General features: G+C 39.7%; 1 protein-coding gene across 2 annotated transcripts in view; it reads left to right on the forward strand.

The window, feature by feature from the left end:
* The window catches only part of LOC116505645 (stimulated by retinoic acid gene 6 protein-like), a 64,508-nt gene that overhangs the window by 8,659 nt on the left and 38,259 nt on the right, over positions 1–17,590 (forward strand). For both annotated transcript variants that reach the window (XM_032212990.1, XM_032212993.1), the window contains 4 exons: positions 6,934–7,012; positions 8,091–8,191; positions 10,164–10,294; positions 12,604–12,724. In XM_032212990.1, coding sequence (XP_032068881.1) covers positions 6,934–7,012; positions 8,091–8,191; positions 10,164–10,294; positions 12,604–12,724 — 432 coding nt within the window. The remainder of the gene's footprint in view (positions 1–6,933; positions 7,013–8,090; positions 8,192–10,163; positions 10,295–12,603; positions 12,725–17,590) is intronic.

Below are 17,590 nucleotides of genomic sequence, written 5' to 3' on the forward strand. Positions count from 1 at the left end.
AGTTAACAAGTTATGTTTAAAGTCTCATATCAGCATTCTTTAAACATACTGTAGCACACAAAAAAGTACATTTAATAGAAAAAAAGTGAAGTTATTATGGGTCTTACCTTTACTTATAAATGAAGTCCATCCGCCGCTCCTTCTGAGCAAAAATATCTATAACTTGTTGGTAGAATTTTTCATTGTCTTCTTTTAGTTTTAAAAGTCTTTCTGTCTCGATGGCGATCATGGCCAGGGAAGAAAGTTGTCCTTGATGTTGTTGCACTCTGTGGCTGTCACTTACTTTGCTGCTGCTGAGTCACAGGAAGAACGAGCGCCCTCTACTATGAGGCAGGAGAACTGCGTGCCTCACTTAGTCTGATTTTACTGGACCTAATTCTTTTTTTTAAAATATATATTCATTTTCAAAGCAAACATACAAATCCTCCTTCTTTACATACTGTAGAAAGTGTATCAGTTGGTTACAAAAGGCTTTTGTGCATCTCTTCCACCGTTATCAAATATAATTCATATTAAATAATATCTTAACTCAGATATTTATTATATTACCATCATCCTAATTCTTACTAATAGAGAAAAAGTGATTGATGAAGTTGCTGGAACCTTGGGTGAGAGTCAATGTTCCCTCTAATTTTTTTTCAGTGTGTGTGTAAAAGTATAGTGTTTGAGCGGCACATTTTCATGCCTGAGCACCTGATTTTTTTTTGGCCATAACTGCCATCAGAGCAGATGTTGGGGAGGGGAGCAAGAAGGAAAAGGATCCCCTCCCTCTCCCTCAGACCCCCAGGAAGGAAGGAAGGAAGGAAGGGGCAGGGACAGGAAATGAAATTGGAAAGAAGAAAAGGAAAGGAAAAGAGAAAGGAAATAAAAAGAGAAAGGAAAGGAAATGGAAAAGAAGGAAAGGAAATGGGAGAAAGGAAAGGAAAGGAAAGAGAAAGGAAAGGGAATGGAAAAGAAGGAAAGGAAAAAGGAAAGGAAATGGGAAAGGAGAAAGGAAAGGATGAAGAAGGGAGGGAAAGGAAAGGGAAAAGAAAAAAGAATGGAAAAGGAAATAAGGAAAGGAAAGGAGAAAGGAAAGGAAATGGAAAAGAAGGAAAGGAAAAGGAACGGAAAAGGGAAAGGAAAAGGAAAAGGAAAAGGAAGATAGAAGAAGGACAAAAAGGGAAAGGAAAGAATGGAATGGATTGGTACTGCTCAAAAATCACTCCGCATGTAGGTCACTCTGAAGTTGAACCGGGCAAAGAACAGAGACCACTGGATCTGGCGCTGGTTCAACTTGCGTGCTGTTGTCAGGAACTCTAGATTCCTATGGTCCGTCTGCACCTCGACTTGATGTCTGGCCCCCTCCAGGTGATGCCTCAAGAGCCGAGGTGGCACAGTGGTTAGAGTGCAGTACTGCAGGCTACTTCAGCTGACTGCTAGTTCGGCAGTTTGGCTGTTCAAATCTCACCGGCTCAGGGTTGACTCAGACTTCCATCCTTCCGAGGTGGGTAAAATGAGGACCCGGATTGTTGGGGGCAATATGCTGACTCCGTAAACCGCTTAGAGAGGGCTGAAAGCCTTATGAAGCGGTATATAAGTCTAACTGCTATTGCTATTACTATTGCCTCAAACGCCACCTTAATGGCCAGTAACTCCTTCTCCCAGATGGTGTAATTGCGCTAGGAAGGATTGAGTTTCTGTGAGAAGAAAGCACAAGGGAAAAGGGTACCACCAGGGGCATGAGCCTGCAGTAACACTGTGCCCACTGCGATGTCAAGACGCGTCCGCCTCCACCACAAATGGACGATGGGGATCAGGATGCTTCAGGATCGACTCCTTCATGAAGGCATGCTTCAGGGCCTTGAACGTGTGTTGTTCCATGGGGTCCCAGCGAAACAGCACTTTCTTCTGCAGGAGCTGAGGGAGGGGCGCAGTCAGGAAAGCGAAGCTGGGGATGAAGGTCCAGTAGTAGTTGGCAAACCTGAGGAGTCGCTGGACATCCTTTACTCGCCGAGGAGGTTGCCAACTGCGCAATGCCTCTACCTTGCTCGGCTCCATTGCAATTCCTTCAGGGGAGATACAGTGCCCCAGGAACTCGATGGTAGTTTGCCAGAACTGACACTTCTCCAGCTTTGCGAACAAACGATGCTCCCGGAGTCGTTGCAGGACCAGGCATAGGTGCTGCTGCTGATCCTTCTGAGAAGTCGAGTAAATCAAAATGTCATTGAGGTAAATGACGACAAACTGATCCAAGAGGTCTCAGAAGATATCGTTCATAAAATGCTGGAAGGCATTGGTCAATCCAAACGGCATGACTGTGTACTCAAAATGTCCGTAAAAATAAAGAACAAGGAAGCACTGAAGAACAAACTCCAACAGATATTGCTCAATTAGCTGAGAAAATAAAGCATCAAATGGAAGAGGCTGAAAGAACACGTTTGCCAAAGCTGAACCAAGTGAACAGGAAAGAATTGAGAAAGGTACTAAAAAAGGTCAATGAGAATGTGCAAACCATTCAAACCACTACATTAGCTGAAACAAACCAGCTGATGTATGCAGCAGCCTTCATAACCACCAAAGAATTGGGTTTGAAAATACAAAAGAACCAAAGAGGCAAGAAGAGGAAGCCTAAATGGAAAATTCGGTTGGAATTGAAGATCAAAAAATTTCGTGGAGACTTGAGCAACTTGAAGAACCTAAGGCAAGGTCAGCTAAAGAACAAAGCAGGTCAAAAGCAGCCTGGAAGCAAGATACGATTTGGAGAATAAACAGATTGTGATAGTAATTGAAGAGCTGAAGCAGAAAGTTCTTGCTGTTGCTGAAAAGATTAAAAGATATGAAAACGGAGTAACTCAATTCAAGGAAAACTCACAGTTTAAAGCAAATCAGCACCAGTTTTATAAGAGTTTAGAAAGTGGAGATGAAGTAATAACAAATGAAAAGCCTGATAAAGAGAAAGCTCTGAAATTCTGGAAGAATTTGTGGGAAAACAACAAGAAGCACAACAGAAATGCAAAATGAATCAAACACATTGAGGATTCTATTAAAGTGCATAAAATGAAAGATGTAAAAATAACAAAAGAAATGGTGCAAAGACAGTCAAGAAAAGTGAAGAACTGGAGTGTATCTGGACCAGATGAGTTACATGGCTTCTGGTTAAAGGCACTTACAAGTGTTCACAAAAGATTGGCAGCCCAAACGAACCAGATCTTAAAAACACATAAAATGATGAATGGATGACAACTGGAAGGATATTTTTGATCCAAAAAGAAAAAGAAAAGGATCCTGAAATCACCTGTTTGCCAACAACATACAAGCTCCTTACTGGTATCATTGCAAACCAAATTTATGGATACTTGGAAAGAAATAACTTGCTTCCTGTAGAACAGAAAGGATGCTGCAAAAATTCAAGGGGAACAAAGGACCAACTGCTGATTGACAAACTAATCCTAAAGAATTCAAAGAAAAGACGAACTAACCTGTTCATGGCTTGGATAGACTATAAGAAAGCATTTGATTCAATTCCCCATAGCTGGATCAAGAAATGCCTGAAAATCTTTGGCATCAGCAGCAACATACAAAAATGGATGGAAACTTCAATGAACCTCTGGAAAATGAAGCTTATAGCTAATGAAGAAGTACTGGGTGAAGTTGAAATTAAATGAGGCATTTTCTGAGGCGATTCCCTTTCACCCCTACTTTTTATACTCTCAATGCTACCACTGACAATCATTTTGAAGAAGATGAACTATGGATACAAATCTTCTGTCAGGGAAGATTTATGTGTATTCCACCAGGACAGAGTGGTCCTACGACTGGACCCCTCCTTTATACCCCATGTGTGCTCTTGTTTCCACCGATCACAAGAGCTGATATTGCCCAATTTCTGTCTGGACCCCTCTCATCCCTTAGAGAGGAAGTGGCACACCTTGGACATGAAGAGGGCGCTGAGGATATACCTCAAACGAACTCTGCCAACCAGAAAGTCAGAGGCCTTGTTCGTTTCCTTCCAGCTGGAGTCCCTGGGAAACAAGGTAACCTCCACCACTATAGGCAGGTGGTTGCGGACCTGTATTACAACCGCATACCAAGCACGAGGGCTGCAAACTCTGGAGGCTATTACGGCACATTCTATGTGAAGCACGGCCACGTCAGCAGCCTGGGCCTCGCGGGCCTCCTTGACTGAGATCTGTAGGGCAGCCACATGGTCTTCTCCCTTACCATTCATGAGGAATTATAAATTGGACTCCTTCGCTTCGGCGGAGGCAGCTTTTGGATGTAGGGTATTGCAGGTGATGCACAAGTGGGAGAGACGTCCCTCCAGGCATAGGGTTGAGCATAGACCTACATTGATATATACCACAGATGTGAACCCTCCCTAGATACGTGTGGGCTTTGGTAGGTCCCATCCTGGATACTCCTCCCCTCACTATGGAGAAAAGGTATTGGTACTTACCTGATACAGCTATTCTTATAGTGGGGGGAAAGTATCCAGCCCCTCCCTGAGTTATAATGTTTGGAAATGTTATGTTTTGGTTGTATATCTAGAGTGTTAAAGAAATACATGAGCAAATAAAGGTTTGAAACTACATCAATGTCTAAGAGTGGATGGCACATCGAGTCTGACAGAGTTGTTTGTTGAAACTGGGTATTACCTAGTGACTAGGGCGTGGTCTAAAGAGCTTATTGGACTCAGTCCAATCAACGAGGATGAAGTTAACCCATCCTGGATACTCCTCCCCCACTATGAGAATAGGAGTATCAGCTAAGTACCAACACCCTTTCCTCTCTCAGCTGCTATTTCTGGGATGCCACCAAGACAAGCGAGGTCTTGGGAGGGACTTTCCCTCCCCCTCCAGAGAGCCCTTGCCAAAAGACAGGAGGGGGAAAGCTGGTTTGAATGAAGGCAAGCGGGCAGTTTAGTGGCCTGCCTTCTTTGCCCAGGCGGGTGGAGAAAGAAAGGAGGCATGCAATGGCAACAGTCCTGCTGTTGCTGGAGCCGCTTTTGCTGAATCCGGTGCAGTGGCGGGACTCTTGCCATCGCTTAGAGCTTCACTGACAGCCGCTTCTTGCCATCGCCGCCATGCCGGAAAGAAGCCAGTCTTTGGAAAGAACCTTCCCTCCCCCGCCAGAGAACCCATGCTGGAAGAGAAAAGGGGGTGGGCTGGTTTGAATGCGGACGAGCAGGTGGTTTAGGGCCAGCACTTTCTTTGCTCATTCAGGCAGGCAGAGAAAGAAAGGAGGCTTGTGATAAAGCACCCCTGTCACCAAGGGTGAAGGGGAGCACCTTCACCCTTGGCTATTGCATGCCTCCTTTCTCCACCCACCTGAACTAGCAAAGAAGGCTGGCAACTAAACTGCCCACTCGCCCGCATTCAAACCAGCCCTCCTCCTCTCTTTCGACATGGGCTCTCTGGAGGGGACGGAAGGTCTCTCCCAAGACCTGCTTTCCTTACCCCGCAGCACAGTTCCAGGATGGCAGAATATTCTTTTTTTCACTGGTACGGGGGTATAGCTTCGACCTCTGCCTTCCTGTCGCCTCCAGTCCAGTCCCGCACAATCTCCCCGCCACCCCACTGACCTTGGGACACTCCCAGCTGCAGTTGGCATTTTCCTAGTGATCCTTCCTTGCTGCACCCCAGAGCATCACATGGCGGTGGCACATGGGTTGCTGACTGACCCAGGGCCCTCCCGGACTCCTGGAGAGGAAGGATTGGCAGGAGAAAGCCAACTGCTGCTGGCAACGGGCACAAAGGAGCAGCCGCCCAGCCGCTGCCATGTCCCGTTGCAGGCACCCAGGGTGGCTGTGATGTCCTGCCTCCATGCTGCCTCCAGCCCCATGCAACCTCCCTGCCAACTCACCAACTTCAGAACACTCTGCTGGATGGCCTGTCCTTTGTGTCCTGTTGCTGACTGCAGCCAGATCCGGGCAGGTGCTGCACCCCCAGAGCGGTCACATGGCAGTGGTGTGTGGGCTGCTGATTATCCCAGGACCTGCCTGGTTGCTTCTAGAGGGGGCAGACAGATGGGCAGCATTCCGCCCCACCTCCCAGGCCACCTGCAGTCTCAGAGCCTCGGCTGGGGGAGGGGCAAAGGAAGCGGGTGGGCAGGGCAAGCATAGTGTGGACGGGCATGGCAAGTGAGTGAGCGAGTGAGTAGTGACCAGATGGGCAGGGGGAGTGAGCATGGGGTTAGGGGAGGGAGTGTTCTGGTACTGGGCCTCCGGAAGAAGTGGTACGGGAAGGTACGCTAAATTTCACCAACCACCAATACTGGTGCGAACCGGCTGAAACCCACCCTTGGTTTGTTTCATTAATTAGGTCATGGGTTTATAAATGTCTGGGTTTATAGCTTAACTATGCAATAAAATATATCCCAACCATAGACTTTAGAAATCATGGTTTATGGCTGAGTGTGGCATGTGACTTTTCAATAAACTACAGTAAAAATAAATCCAAGACTTGGCACAATATGAGAAACAACTATTTTTCTTTTCTTTCCAATGGCATTATTATATTTTGGTTTCTCGTAATTTGAAGAAAAAAAATCATGTGAAAATTATAGTGGAATCCTATTTCTTTTTCTTTTTTGCATTTTGTTTGGGAAGGTTAGGAATCAAACTGGTACTTTGATCTATTTGGATATGGTCATCCTTTCAGATCCTTTGAGTAGGCCCTGATTCTGGTTTTTGGGAGAATTTGGCTCTTAACATGAAACATGTTTCAGTGCTTGAATTAATGAAAGCTGCATGCCCTTTTGGTCAGTGGCTGAATAGTTCTTACGCTTTTGTCCTTTAATGTTATTGTTACTATAAATCTGCTTCATGTAAATAAAGTGAAAATAAATGTAAATTAATAACTGGAATCCCTTGTGTATGAATGTCAGTTTGCAGTTTTAAAAATAAAATGTACAGATACAAATCTTGTATTTTTCATCATGTGTCTTTAACAGGAACCATTTGGATGGAAATGATACTTGTAAAAAATCAGTTGAAACATCTACTTTTCTACATTTTTCGCTTATTCCATCAGTAAGTAGACCAATAATCTAACAGCCATTGGATGCTTAGATTGTCCTGATTGATGAGTGCACCCTTAGATTTATTAGAGAAAGCATTTCCAAAGCTGACAGACTCTGGATGCGTAATCCAGATGCAACTGCTATTATTCTCAGTAAAAAAAGTTCTAGCTGCAGAGTGGAGCAATTGTTTAATGTATGCTTATTTATTTATTTATTTATTTATTTATTTATTTATTTATATCCCACCATTATTATGTTTACAAAGATAGGAATACCAATAGCACTTAGACTTATATAGGCACTTTACAGTGCTTTACAACCCTCTCCAAGTGGTTTGCAGAGTCAGCATATTGCCCCCAACAATCTGGGCCCTTATTTTATCAATCTCAGAAGGATGGAAGGCTGAGTCAACCTTGAGCCTGGTGAAATTCCAACTGGCAGCTGACAGTCAGCAGAAGTAGTCTGCAGTAATGTATTCTAACCATTGTACCAAGATGGTGAACATATCCACTTCTTCCTCTTATTTTTCCCACAACAACAATAACTCTTATGAGGTGGATTGGGCTAAGAGAAAGGGGCTGGCCCAATATCAACCAGCTAGCTTTCATGGCTACATCAGGGGCTCAGTGGTCTCCTGCTTCCTAGCCTGGTGCCTTAACCACTAGACCAAACTGGCTCTCATGTTTGGATTGAAGATGGCTGCCTTTAGGTCAAGGCAAAGCTTACATTTATCTACATGTTCACTGTCCCAAGAACGAACTTAGAAAGGAACATATGGGTGCTTGTGTTTACAGATGTGAAAAGCAGAGCTCTCCTACCCTGTAGCAGGAGAGAAATGATAATTGATAAATTATCATGGCACTAGGCAAAGTAAAACTTATTCTACTCGGTGGATCTGGAAGGAGATTTGAAGGATGAGTGCTTGCTCAGAATTCTAAAATACTTTTGATTTGTATTGGCTGATAAAACATGTATCAAGCTTGGAATTGCTGGGCACCTTAATACCTTCTATACTGAAGATTTAGTATCATTATGGTTCATCATAGTTCTTCTTCATAATATTAATCTTTTTCCCCCTGTTCCTGCAGGTTGTCATCATTTTGATTCTGGCATGTCTTGAAAAGAGAAGAAAAAGATTCTGGTTTGATGACAGATATCCCAAATGTCCAAGACGTTGTGGGTTACTGCTGTGAGTTGGACAATACATGCTGGCCATTTCTGAGTTGCAGTCTGTGACATACAAGTTTGGGGACTTGTAGCCCCAAACTGCAAGAAATTGAAGTTTCCTAAAGCTATCCTTTAGGCCCTTGACTTAAAACATAAAGTGATTCAGTCAAATATCTCTTGCATATTTATATTTTGTGATGAAAACCACATTTAATTATTCCAAAGCAGGCATTTATTTATTTAGCATGGCATTGGAAGCAGGTAAAGGAAAAACACTTTCTAAGGCAATTGTGACCTCTATCTGACTCATATCAACCCTAATCAGATGGGAAGCCATCCCTGGAACTGTAATCAAGCACATCTAGAGAGACATAGTACACTTTGCTTTGCATCTAACTACATCACAAACATGTGACAGGGAGTCTCATTTTTTTTCTGCAATGTCCCTATGACCTTGCCTTTACTTATCACCAGTTCATCAGATGTAAGATAAACTCCACTTTTTATTGCTGTACAAATGTTTAAGAACTCTTTTCTTCCTTATACCTGCACCATTCAAGGAGAGCTTCAAGTTGCCTAAAAACTGTTAAGTTTTGACTTCCTTTAACTTGGATGGAAGGCAATGCTAAGATAAAGGATTAGTAATTCTGTGTCCTTGGCACTCTCTGAGTTTGGTTATTTTCTTGCAGATGTTTCATTATGCAAATAAAGTAACATCATCAGTACCACTATCATCCGAGAGCACCAAGAACTCATTTCAACTCTGAACTACAAATATTTTCCTTTATTGGGATTAGTAATTTCAAGCCAGTGTAATTCTCCATTAGTTCAAGATTGACTGGAAACTATTTAACTCTATAGTTTAACAGATTCAACAGATTAACCAAATTGGAATGGACCTTGTAGTTTGAAGTTTGAAGTTTGATTTTATTTATATGCCGCCCTATTCCCTAAAGGGACTCAGGGCGGCGAACAACTCAAACGGGAAGGGGCACATACAAATACAAGATAGACATTTAAAACGACCAACAACCACACCTGTCAAGAGGGGAAGGGAACTCATCAACCCCAGGCCTGCCGACACAGCCAGGTTTTAACGGCTTTTCGGAAAGCCGGGAGAGAGGTGAGGGTCCGAATTTCCGTGGGGAGTTCGTTCCAAAGGGCCGGAGCTGCAACAGAGAAGGCCCTCCCCGGGGTTGTAGCCAGATGGCATTGGCTGGTGGATGGAACCCGGAGGAGGCCGACCCTGTGCGATCTAATGGGTCTTTGGAAGGTAATTGGCAGCAGGCGGTCTCTCAAGTACCCAGGTCCAATACCATGAAGGGCTTTATAAGTAATAACTAGCACCTTGAAGCGTATCCGGACACCGATTGGAAGCCAGTGCAGCTTGCGGAGGATAGGTGTAATGTGGGTGTATCGAGGTACACCCACAATCGCTTGTGCGGCTGCATTCTGGACAAGTTGAAGTCTCCGAATGCTCTTCAAGGGCTGCCCCATGTAGAGCGCATTGCAGTAGTAGGTCATCTAGTCCAACCCCCCCCCCCATGCAGGAGACCCTACACCATTTCTGGCAAATGGCAATCCAGTCTCTTCTTGAAAGCCTCCAGTGATGAAGCTCCCACAACTTCTGAAGGAAAGTTGGTTGCCTGTTCTCACTGTCAGAAAATTCCTGCTTATTTCTAGGTTGAATCTCTCCTTGATCAATTTCCATCCATTATTCCTTGTCCGGCCTTCAGGTGCCTTGGAAAACAGGTTGACCCTCTCCTCTCTGTTGCAGCCTCTCAAATATTGGAACACTGCTATCATGTCTACCTAGTCCTTCTCTTCACTAGACTAGCCATGCCCAATTCCTGTAACCATTCTTCATGTGTTTTAGTCGCCAGTCCCCTAATCATCCTGGTTGCTCTTCTCTGCACTTTTTCTAGTGTCTCAACATCTTTTTTTTTGGAAAGGGTCTCAATGTCTTAAAAGAATTTTTTTCATTATTTTTACAGCCCAATGGAGTTTCACAGCTCAATCAACAACCGATGGTCTTTGGCATTTGCATTTGGTGCTACTGCTGATAAAGTCATGTTTCTATTTGAGAATGACTTCTTTCCAGAGGGACTTCCTGAATTGGCTAAAGGTAAAACTCATGATTAACAAGTGATAAGAGAATAGTAGAGAAACTCTGTCTCTTTGTATTCTCCCATTTTTCTGTTTAGCTATTTTTCAGTCTAAGGTTATCTTGCAAACAATTGCAGATTGCAGACAATTAGTTTATTCAGGAGTGCAGTGAAGGCTAGACTTTAGAACCAAATATGATCTTCAAGAAGACAAGTTATGAAGGCAGTGGCAAATAGCTTCAGTGTCAGCATTAGAGATGGTAAGAGTAGGCAAGGCGTCCCCAGGATAAATACACAGCCATTTAAAGCCTTCCTCCTTGTAACGCTATGACATTAAATATGTTTCTAGGATCATGCATTCTTATTTGGGACTGAAGATAAGGCCCTAACATCTGCAACGTGTCAAACCATAGGTATAAGCAAATAACTTATAATTGGAGTGGGTTAGAGAGTTCTTGATAGGAAAATACCAACAAATAGTGGAATGGATAATTTACTTCTTCTTCACTTTCCTTCTTCAAATTCTTCCTTCCAACACAATGTTTCCTCTCTCCTGACTTTCAGTTTTAAAGCCTAATAGGTGATAATGATATTAAAAATAGAAAAAGACTCTTGTCAATTAAATGTGTTTCATGGTGGCTATATGGTTATGTCCATAGATAGATTGATTATGTCCCCTTGAGTCATTTTTTACTCCAAGACAGATAGGTCTTCTCTAGGATGATCTGTCTCTAACCTGATCTTTCAAGTTTCCCACCTGTGCACTCATCGCCATTATGACGGATGAGTCCATCCTCTTTGCTAGTGATTGTCCTCTTATTCTCTTTCCTTCTACCTTTCCCAGCATCAGAGCCTTCTCTATGGAGCTAGGTCTTTGCATAATGTGTCTGAAGTTTGATAATTTGAGCCTGGTCATTTGCACCTTGAATGAGAACTCTAAATTGATTTTTTTGCTGATACTTTTGCTGGTTTTCTTGTCCGTCCATGGTGTTCTAAGGAATTCTCTAATAGTCCACATATATTAGAACCCTATAAAAATGATCAAGGAGTTTAGCAGAAAGAAGCAAGATATAATTTTATTCTCCTTGTGGATACTTATCTGCATTGTCTGCCTATACACTAGCATTTTCAGGTACATTTGGAGCAGAGAATTGCACTCACTCATAAGGATAATGTTTTTAACCATGCTTTCCTGAAGAAGTCTATTGAGCTAGTTCACATATAATGTTAAGCTGTGACTTATAGGTATCCTGGCTAGATTTATGCATCATGTCAAGCCATAGCTAAACCATATTATGGTTTGGTGTATATGAATCTAAGTGTTACTTGTCCATTGCATATGTTTATGAGTCCCAACTCATTGTGCAATATACTATAGTCTCATGATAGTATAGATCACCATCAATAAAATCTAAATGATCACGCCACAGGAGGCTGGTAATTTTATTAGGACTCCCACCCCCAATGTCACAAAATAATGTGCAAATTATTAAAAAGAAAGAAAACAGAAAATAAACATTGAGGAATATCCAAACATTCAAAAATACCACCAGGAGACAGATAGGTAACAGTGAGAAATATTCAATTATTTAGAGTATTCAAGATAATTTGTTCCAATTTTTCAATGTTCCCAAAACATGAAACATGTCAGCTAAATGTGTATATCATAGAATAAGTTAAAACTTTTAAATATTTAGAGTGGTTTTTCAAACTATGAGAAGATGGCGTGCTCATTTGGATTAAGTAATTCAGAATACCTTAAGCTCAGGATCAGCTGTAAAATCCTATCCTTTCATGAATGATGCATAATTTATACTTACAACCTTAAAGTTATTTGTAGCTAAAAGCTCATGTCCAGTTGAAACCATATAACTAACACAGCCATTTTAGATAGCCTGTGATACAGATTTCTATGTCATATTTTTCAAGTTGTTGACTGTGCCAAACATGGTACTCGTTCAGAAAGCTGGAATTACTGGAGAACTTTATCTGGTTAAAAACATTTACTTATCAGTTAAGGTTACCCTTTTTGATCATACTCTCATTCACAAACAAAATTCTCAAAGTGCACTGAGATTTCTTTTATTTAAAATATTTATTTTTGACAAAAATATATCATTTTTCTAAGTGATGCAAAAATGGTTTTTTAGTCCATAAAATTCAGCAAAGTTTAAAGAGCTAATAACAATACATGTTGCCTAATTACTGTTGTCAATTCCATGTGCTTTGTTCTTTCATATTGGTTGGTCAATGGCTGTCATAACAGGTTTACCAATCATTCACTGCTGAACAATAGAATAAATATATATTTATGCCCTTTCTTCTGCAGTATTTTGGATCCTCCTCACGGCTTTTGAAGTGGGCATCTCCTCATACCCTTTCTTTGTTTGTCTTTTAACAAAACATGAAGTTGTAGGAGCAATCTTGGGATTTCTTTACACAGCAGCTTGGTAAGCAGAATTTTAACAAGACTCATGAATGAGAATGACTCTCAGAAAAGATGTGGGAACCAATTCTTGGTATAACAGGGGACATTACAATAAAGTGATTTCATACTAAAAATATTATCTAGAAATGACTTTTCAGGCGAGTAGAACTGTGGACATTCTTCCAGATCATAACTTCCAGAAATAATCACAATAAACTTCCAGAAATAATCACAATAGACTGTGAAGCAGAGATACTAAACCATAGGTTAGTTGTTTTTAAAATCCAATAACTAAATTTCTAAAAGTTACAAATCAGAAGAGGAAGGAAACCTTGAAATAAACAATTCTGAATCTCAGAATTTGATGTGAATTCCAGAGTTGTTCTGAGTTTACAAACCTAAATATGTATAAGCTTTTTTTGATCTCAGCAAAATAATTGGAATAGGTGGAACCTCTCTTCTGATTTCTTGTTTGCTATAAAGCTAGAATCCTTAATATTTTATTTTAGGTACTATTAGTACCTCCAGATCTACATTTTACTTTCCCTGCTCTGAAACTTGACAATCAAACAGCCCTTTTCTGGAGAATCAGGAAAGGGCAAAAGGCTTTCGGGTTATGAACTAAAGATTGATGGTGGGGGATGATATAAGATAATCCCTTAGAGGTGCTAAGTTTCCAGTAATCCAACCTACCATTTTTTCCTCTTTGCTCTTAAAGATAAGGAATCACTACATATTAAATCAGCCTTAAATTTGAGGGGCAAAACAATCAGCACTTAATTTATTGCAATAGTAACAATATGTACTTAACAATAAGTACTCTCAGGAAAAGGAGAGCCAGTTTGGTGTGGTGAATAAAAATATTGGGCTAGAAAAAATGAACCCGTAAGTTCTAGTCTTCTTTAGGCATGGAGCCAGTAGGGTGATATTGGGTAATTGATTCTAGTTCAATGCTACAGTATTATAGTAAATCACTTCTGAAAATATTGCCAAGAAAACTGCATGGAATTGTCCACACAGTTGCCAGGAAGAGGGAGGAAGATAGAGGGATGCATGTACGTATGTATATATGTATTGAAGGATGGAAGGAAGGAAGGAATAGATCCTCTAGTTGTGGTCAAATGAGTAATTTGCTATTAAACAGAATGAGTGGGGAGTGGGGCATTGGGGGTGGCAAAACCAATAGTTGTGGAAAATATCTTAAATATTTTTTTTATTGAAAATTTTAGAGAAAAAAACTTTTACAAATGTTTACCTCCCGCCCTGCCCTCCCCACCTGAGCCCCCCCAAACCCCCCCCCACTTCCCAGAACCAATACAGGGTATAAATCTTTAACAAAGATATTCTAAAATAAACTTAAAGAAAGTTAGTATCATCTTTCATTTGAGCTTTAACTCCTCTTTGCTAGGTTAACTCTAAACCGATTATATCATTCCTTGTTTCTTCAGTCATAAACTATCTGGAATTTCTTAGTCTCATATTTATTTTGAATATAGTCAATCCATCTTCTCCACTCCAGTTTATATCTCTTATTTGAGTGATCCTTGAGATATGCTGATATTTTAGCCATCTCTGCTAGGTTTGTTACTTTTAATGTCCATTCTTGAATAGTAGGCAAATTTTCCTTCTTCCAGTATTGCGCCACCAACAGTCTTGCTGCTGTTATTAAATGCAGAATCAAGTCAGTCTCTATAACTGTACAGTCAGTTATTATACCTAACAGGAATAACTGAGGGGTAAACTTTATCCTTTTTTAAAGAACATTTTGCATAATCCACCATATTTTTATCCAAAATACTTTAACCTTTTTACAAGTCCACCATATATGGTAATATGTAGCATCAACACAATCACATCTCCACCATTTAGGTTAAGTTCAGATACATGCAAGCCAGTTTTTTAGGATCTAAATGCCATCTATAAAACATCTTATAAAAGTTCTCCCTCAGATTTTGTGCTTGCGTGAATTTTACATTTCTTACCCATATCTTTTCCCATGTATACAACATTATTGGTTCTTCAAAATTTTGTGCCCACTTTATCATGCAATCTTTAACTAATTCTGTTTCCGAAACCATTTCTATTAATACATTATATAGTCTCTTTATATGCATTTGACTATGATCCCTAATTTGTTTTAGTAAATTGTCCTCATTTTGCACAAAGCCAATTTTTTGATATTTTTTCCATCTGGCCTGTAATTGACCATACTGAAACCATGTTTGAATTACCTTTTTCTCTTTTAATGCACTCAAGGATTTCAATTGTAATACACCTCTTTCTAGGGTGAGAAGCTGTCTGTATGTAGTTACATCCTGTTTTTGTACTATATTTATGTTTTCTATTGCATGTCTAGGAATTGCCCACATAGGTATCTTATCATTTAGTTTGTATTGATATTTTTTCCAAACCCGCAGTAGAGCATTCCTTAAAATATGACTTTTAAAATTCTTATCCACCTTTTTGTCATATAGCAAGTAAGCATGCCAACCATATACCAAATCATGCCCTTCGATATTAAGTATTCTATCATCTGTTAAATTAATCCAGTCACTGATTACTGATAAAATTACTGCTTCATAATGTAGTTTTAAGTTTGGCAATTTCAAACCTCCTCTCTCATGTACATCTTGCATTATTTTTAGTTTTATTCTCGGCTTCTTCCCTGCCCAAACAAATTTGTTAATGCCCTTCTGCCATTCTAGCAAATTTGCATCTTTTTAAAGTATTGGTATCATTTGAAAAAGAAATAAAAACTTAGGCAAAACATTCATTTTCACTGCTGCTATTCTTAGTCATAATTTCGTTGACTAAGATCTTGATCTTCTTTAGGTATCAGGGATATGAAGGCTGTCTTCCAAGATGGGGGTACCTTCCCTTCCATTTGGATCTTATTAAATAATTCCTTAAGGGGTGTCTACCATTTCTAATTGTAAATTTTTGTAATGAGCCACTGTCAAGCCATCTGTACCCAGTGCTTTCCCTGCCTTTAGCTGTTTAATTACTTGGATAATTTCCCCCGAAGTTATTGATTGATTCAATTTTCCCCTCTGCTCGTGTTTAACTATGGGTATTTTTTCTTTGTCCAGGTATCTATCTATATCTAAACTTTGTATTATTCGTGTACAATCCTATAAAAAATTCAGGAAAGGCCTTATGAATCTCATCCTGTTGATACACTTCCTTCCCTTTATAATGTATTTTCAATATATTGCGAGATTTCTGTTTCTTCCTAATCAAATATGCTAACCATCTCCTAACATCTTAAATATTTTTAATGCATGAAATATATGGGGCTAGTCCTATGTGATTAGGATGTCCTTAGGTAGTCAAATTCATTTTCTTCTGGCTTGGCTGTGTTATAGATCAAATGGCAAAATTGGTATGGGCTTTTTTCCTATTTACCCCAACTCCTGCAGCCTGAATTTAGAACTTTGTAGTCAGTTTCTCAAAGTTTGAGTCTTTCATTTGAGTTTTCTTGCATATATAGTGTAAGTACTTTCCAATCTCTGCATTCAAGCAAGTCTTTACTATTACTCTGCTTCTGATACATAAACATATAGTCATAATTCTCTACCTACAACCCTGATTGCAGTTGTTAGAAGACTTGGCTATAAAATTATGCTGTCATGTCACTATCACAACATTTAAGTATGAACTTATTAAAATCCAGAAATATTCTTGCTAGGTACAATATTTGGAAAGTATGAATCTAGATATAATATTACATGTCTTAGCAGCAAGAATTGTATATGCACAATACTGGAAAAATGAAACATCCACAGAAGATGATGATGTAATTAATTTTTTAAAATTAATTAATTATCCAGAAATGGATAGATTGACATTAAAAGTAAAAGAAAAAGAAGATACAGAGTATTTTTGAACATGGGACTTGCTTTATAAATGGTTGGATAATAGAAGTAGAAATTAGGAATGGGAAGAGTATTATTGTATTAAAATAAATTGATCCACCCAATGTGCTGTTCACTAAGCATTTATGTATGTAATGTGAAAATATATAAATAAACTGTTAAAAAAAATGAACCTATATGCAGGAAGAATGACATCTTGAAAATCAAGGCAATTGTCCTTGTAGTTAATTTGTTTTGTTTTGCAAAATGGTCAAAGAAGTGTGTTTAGCAAGTATTGGTGTATGTGTGTGTGTGTGTGTGTGTGAGAGAGAGGGAGAATTTTTTTATACTGCCAAGAGTTATTAAGGCAAGGGGTCTTAACAACTTTAATTTTAGATAAGATAAGATGATAAGATAAGATAACCTTTGTTCTCATTTTTTACTATAAGCACACTGGCAGACATTAAAAATGAAATTTTGTTGCCTGCTCTCGAAAGTATATATCTACCCACACACATACATAACACACACATGTGCTATATACATGTAGATATTTAGACACATGCATACACACATGTATACATATACACATACATATACTGCTGTCTTTTGAATACATACCTTCCAGGTATACATGAATACCTTCCAGAACAAGGAAAATAAGTAATGAAGAGAATGTATAGCATCCCAGACAATACTGTGGACCCTGCTCAAGCAGCTGGCTCATAGTATCCCTGGTGTCAAAGAACAGAAACAGTTGGGATGATCAGTGAAAATACAGAAGTACAGAAGTCAAAGGGAAATTAAGTTCATAGCCAACATATACTACCAATAAGAAAATCAAAATAGTTGTAGTGATCATATGCAAAGCATATAATTATAACACAAATATCCAGATATCAGTAAATAAGTTAGCATATTGGATGGAATGTACTAAAAAAAAGATTTCTAAGAACATGGGAAAAATCAAAGCAATAAACTATTGTAACTCTTCCACCATCTCCCTATTTTCTACATTGCTGAAAAGGTAGCGA

Source organism: Thamnophis elegans, chromosome 3, assembly GCF_009769535.1.
Source record: "Thamnophis elegans isolate rThaEle1 chromosome 3, rThaEle1.pri, whole genome shotgun sequence".
Taxonomy (NCBI): Eukaryota; Metazoa; Chordata; class Lepidosauria; order Squamata; family Colubridae; genus Thamnophis; species Thamnophis elegans.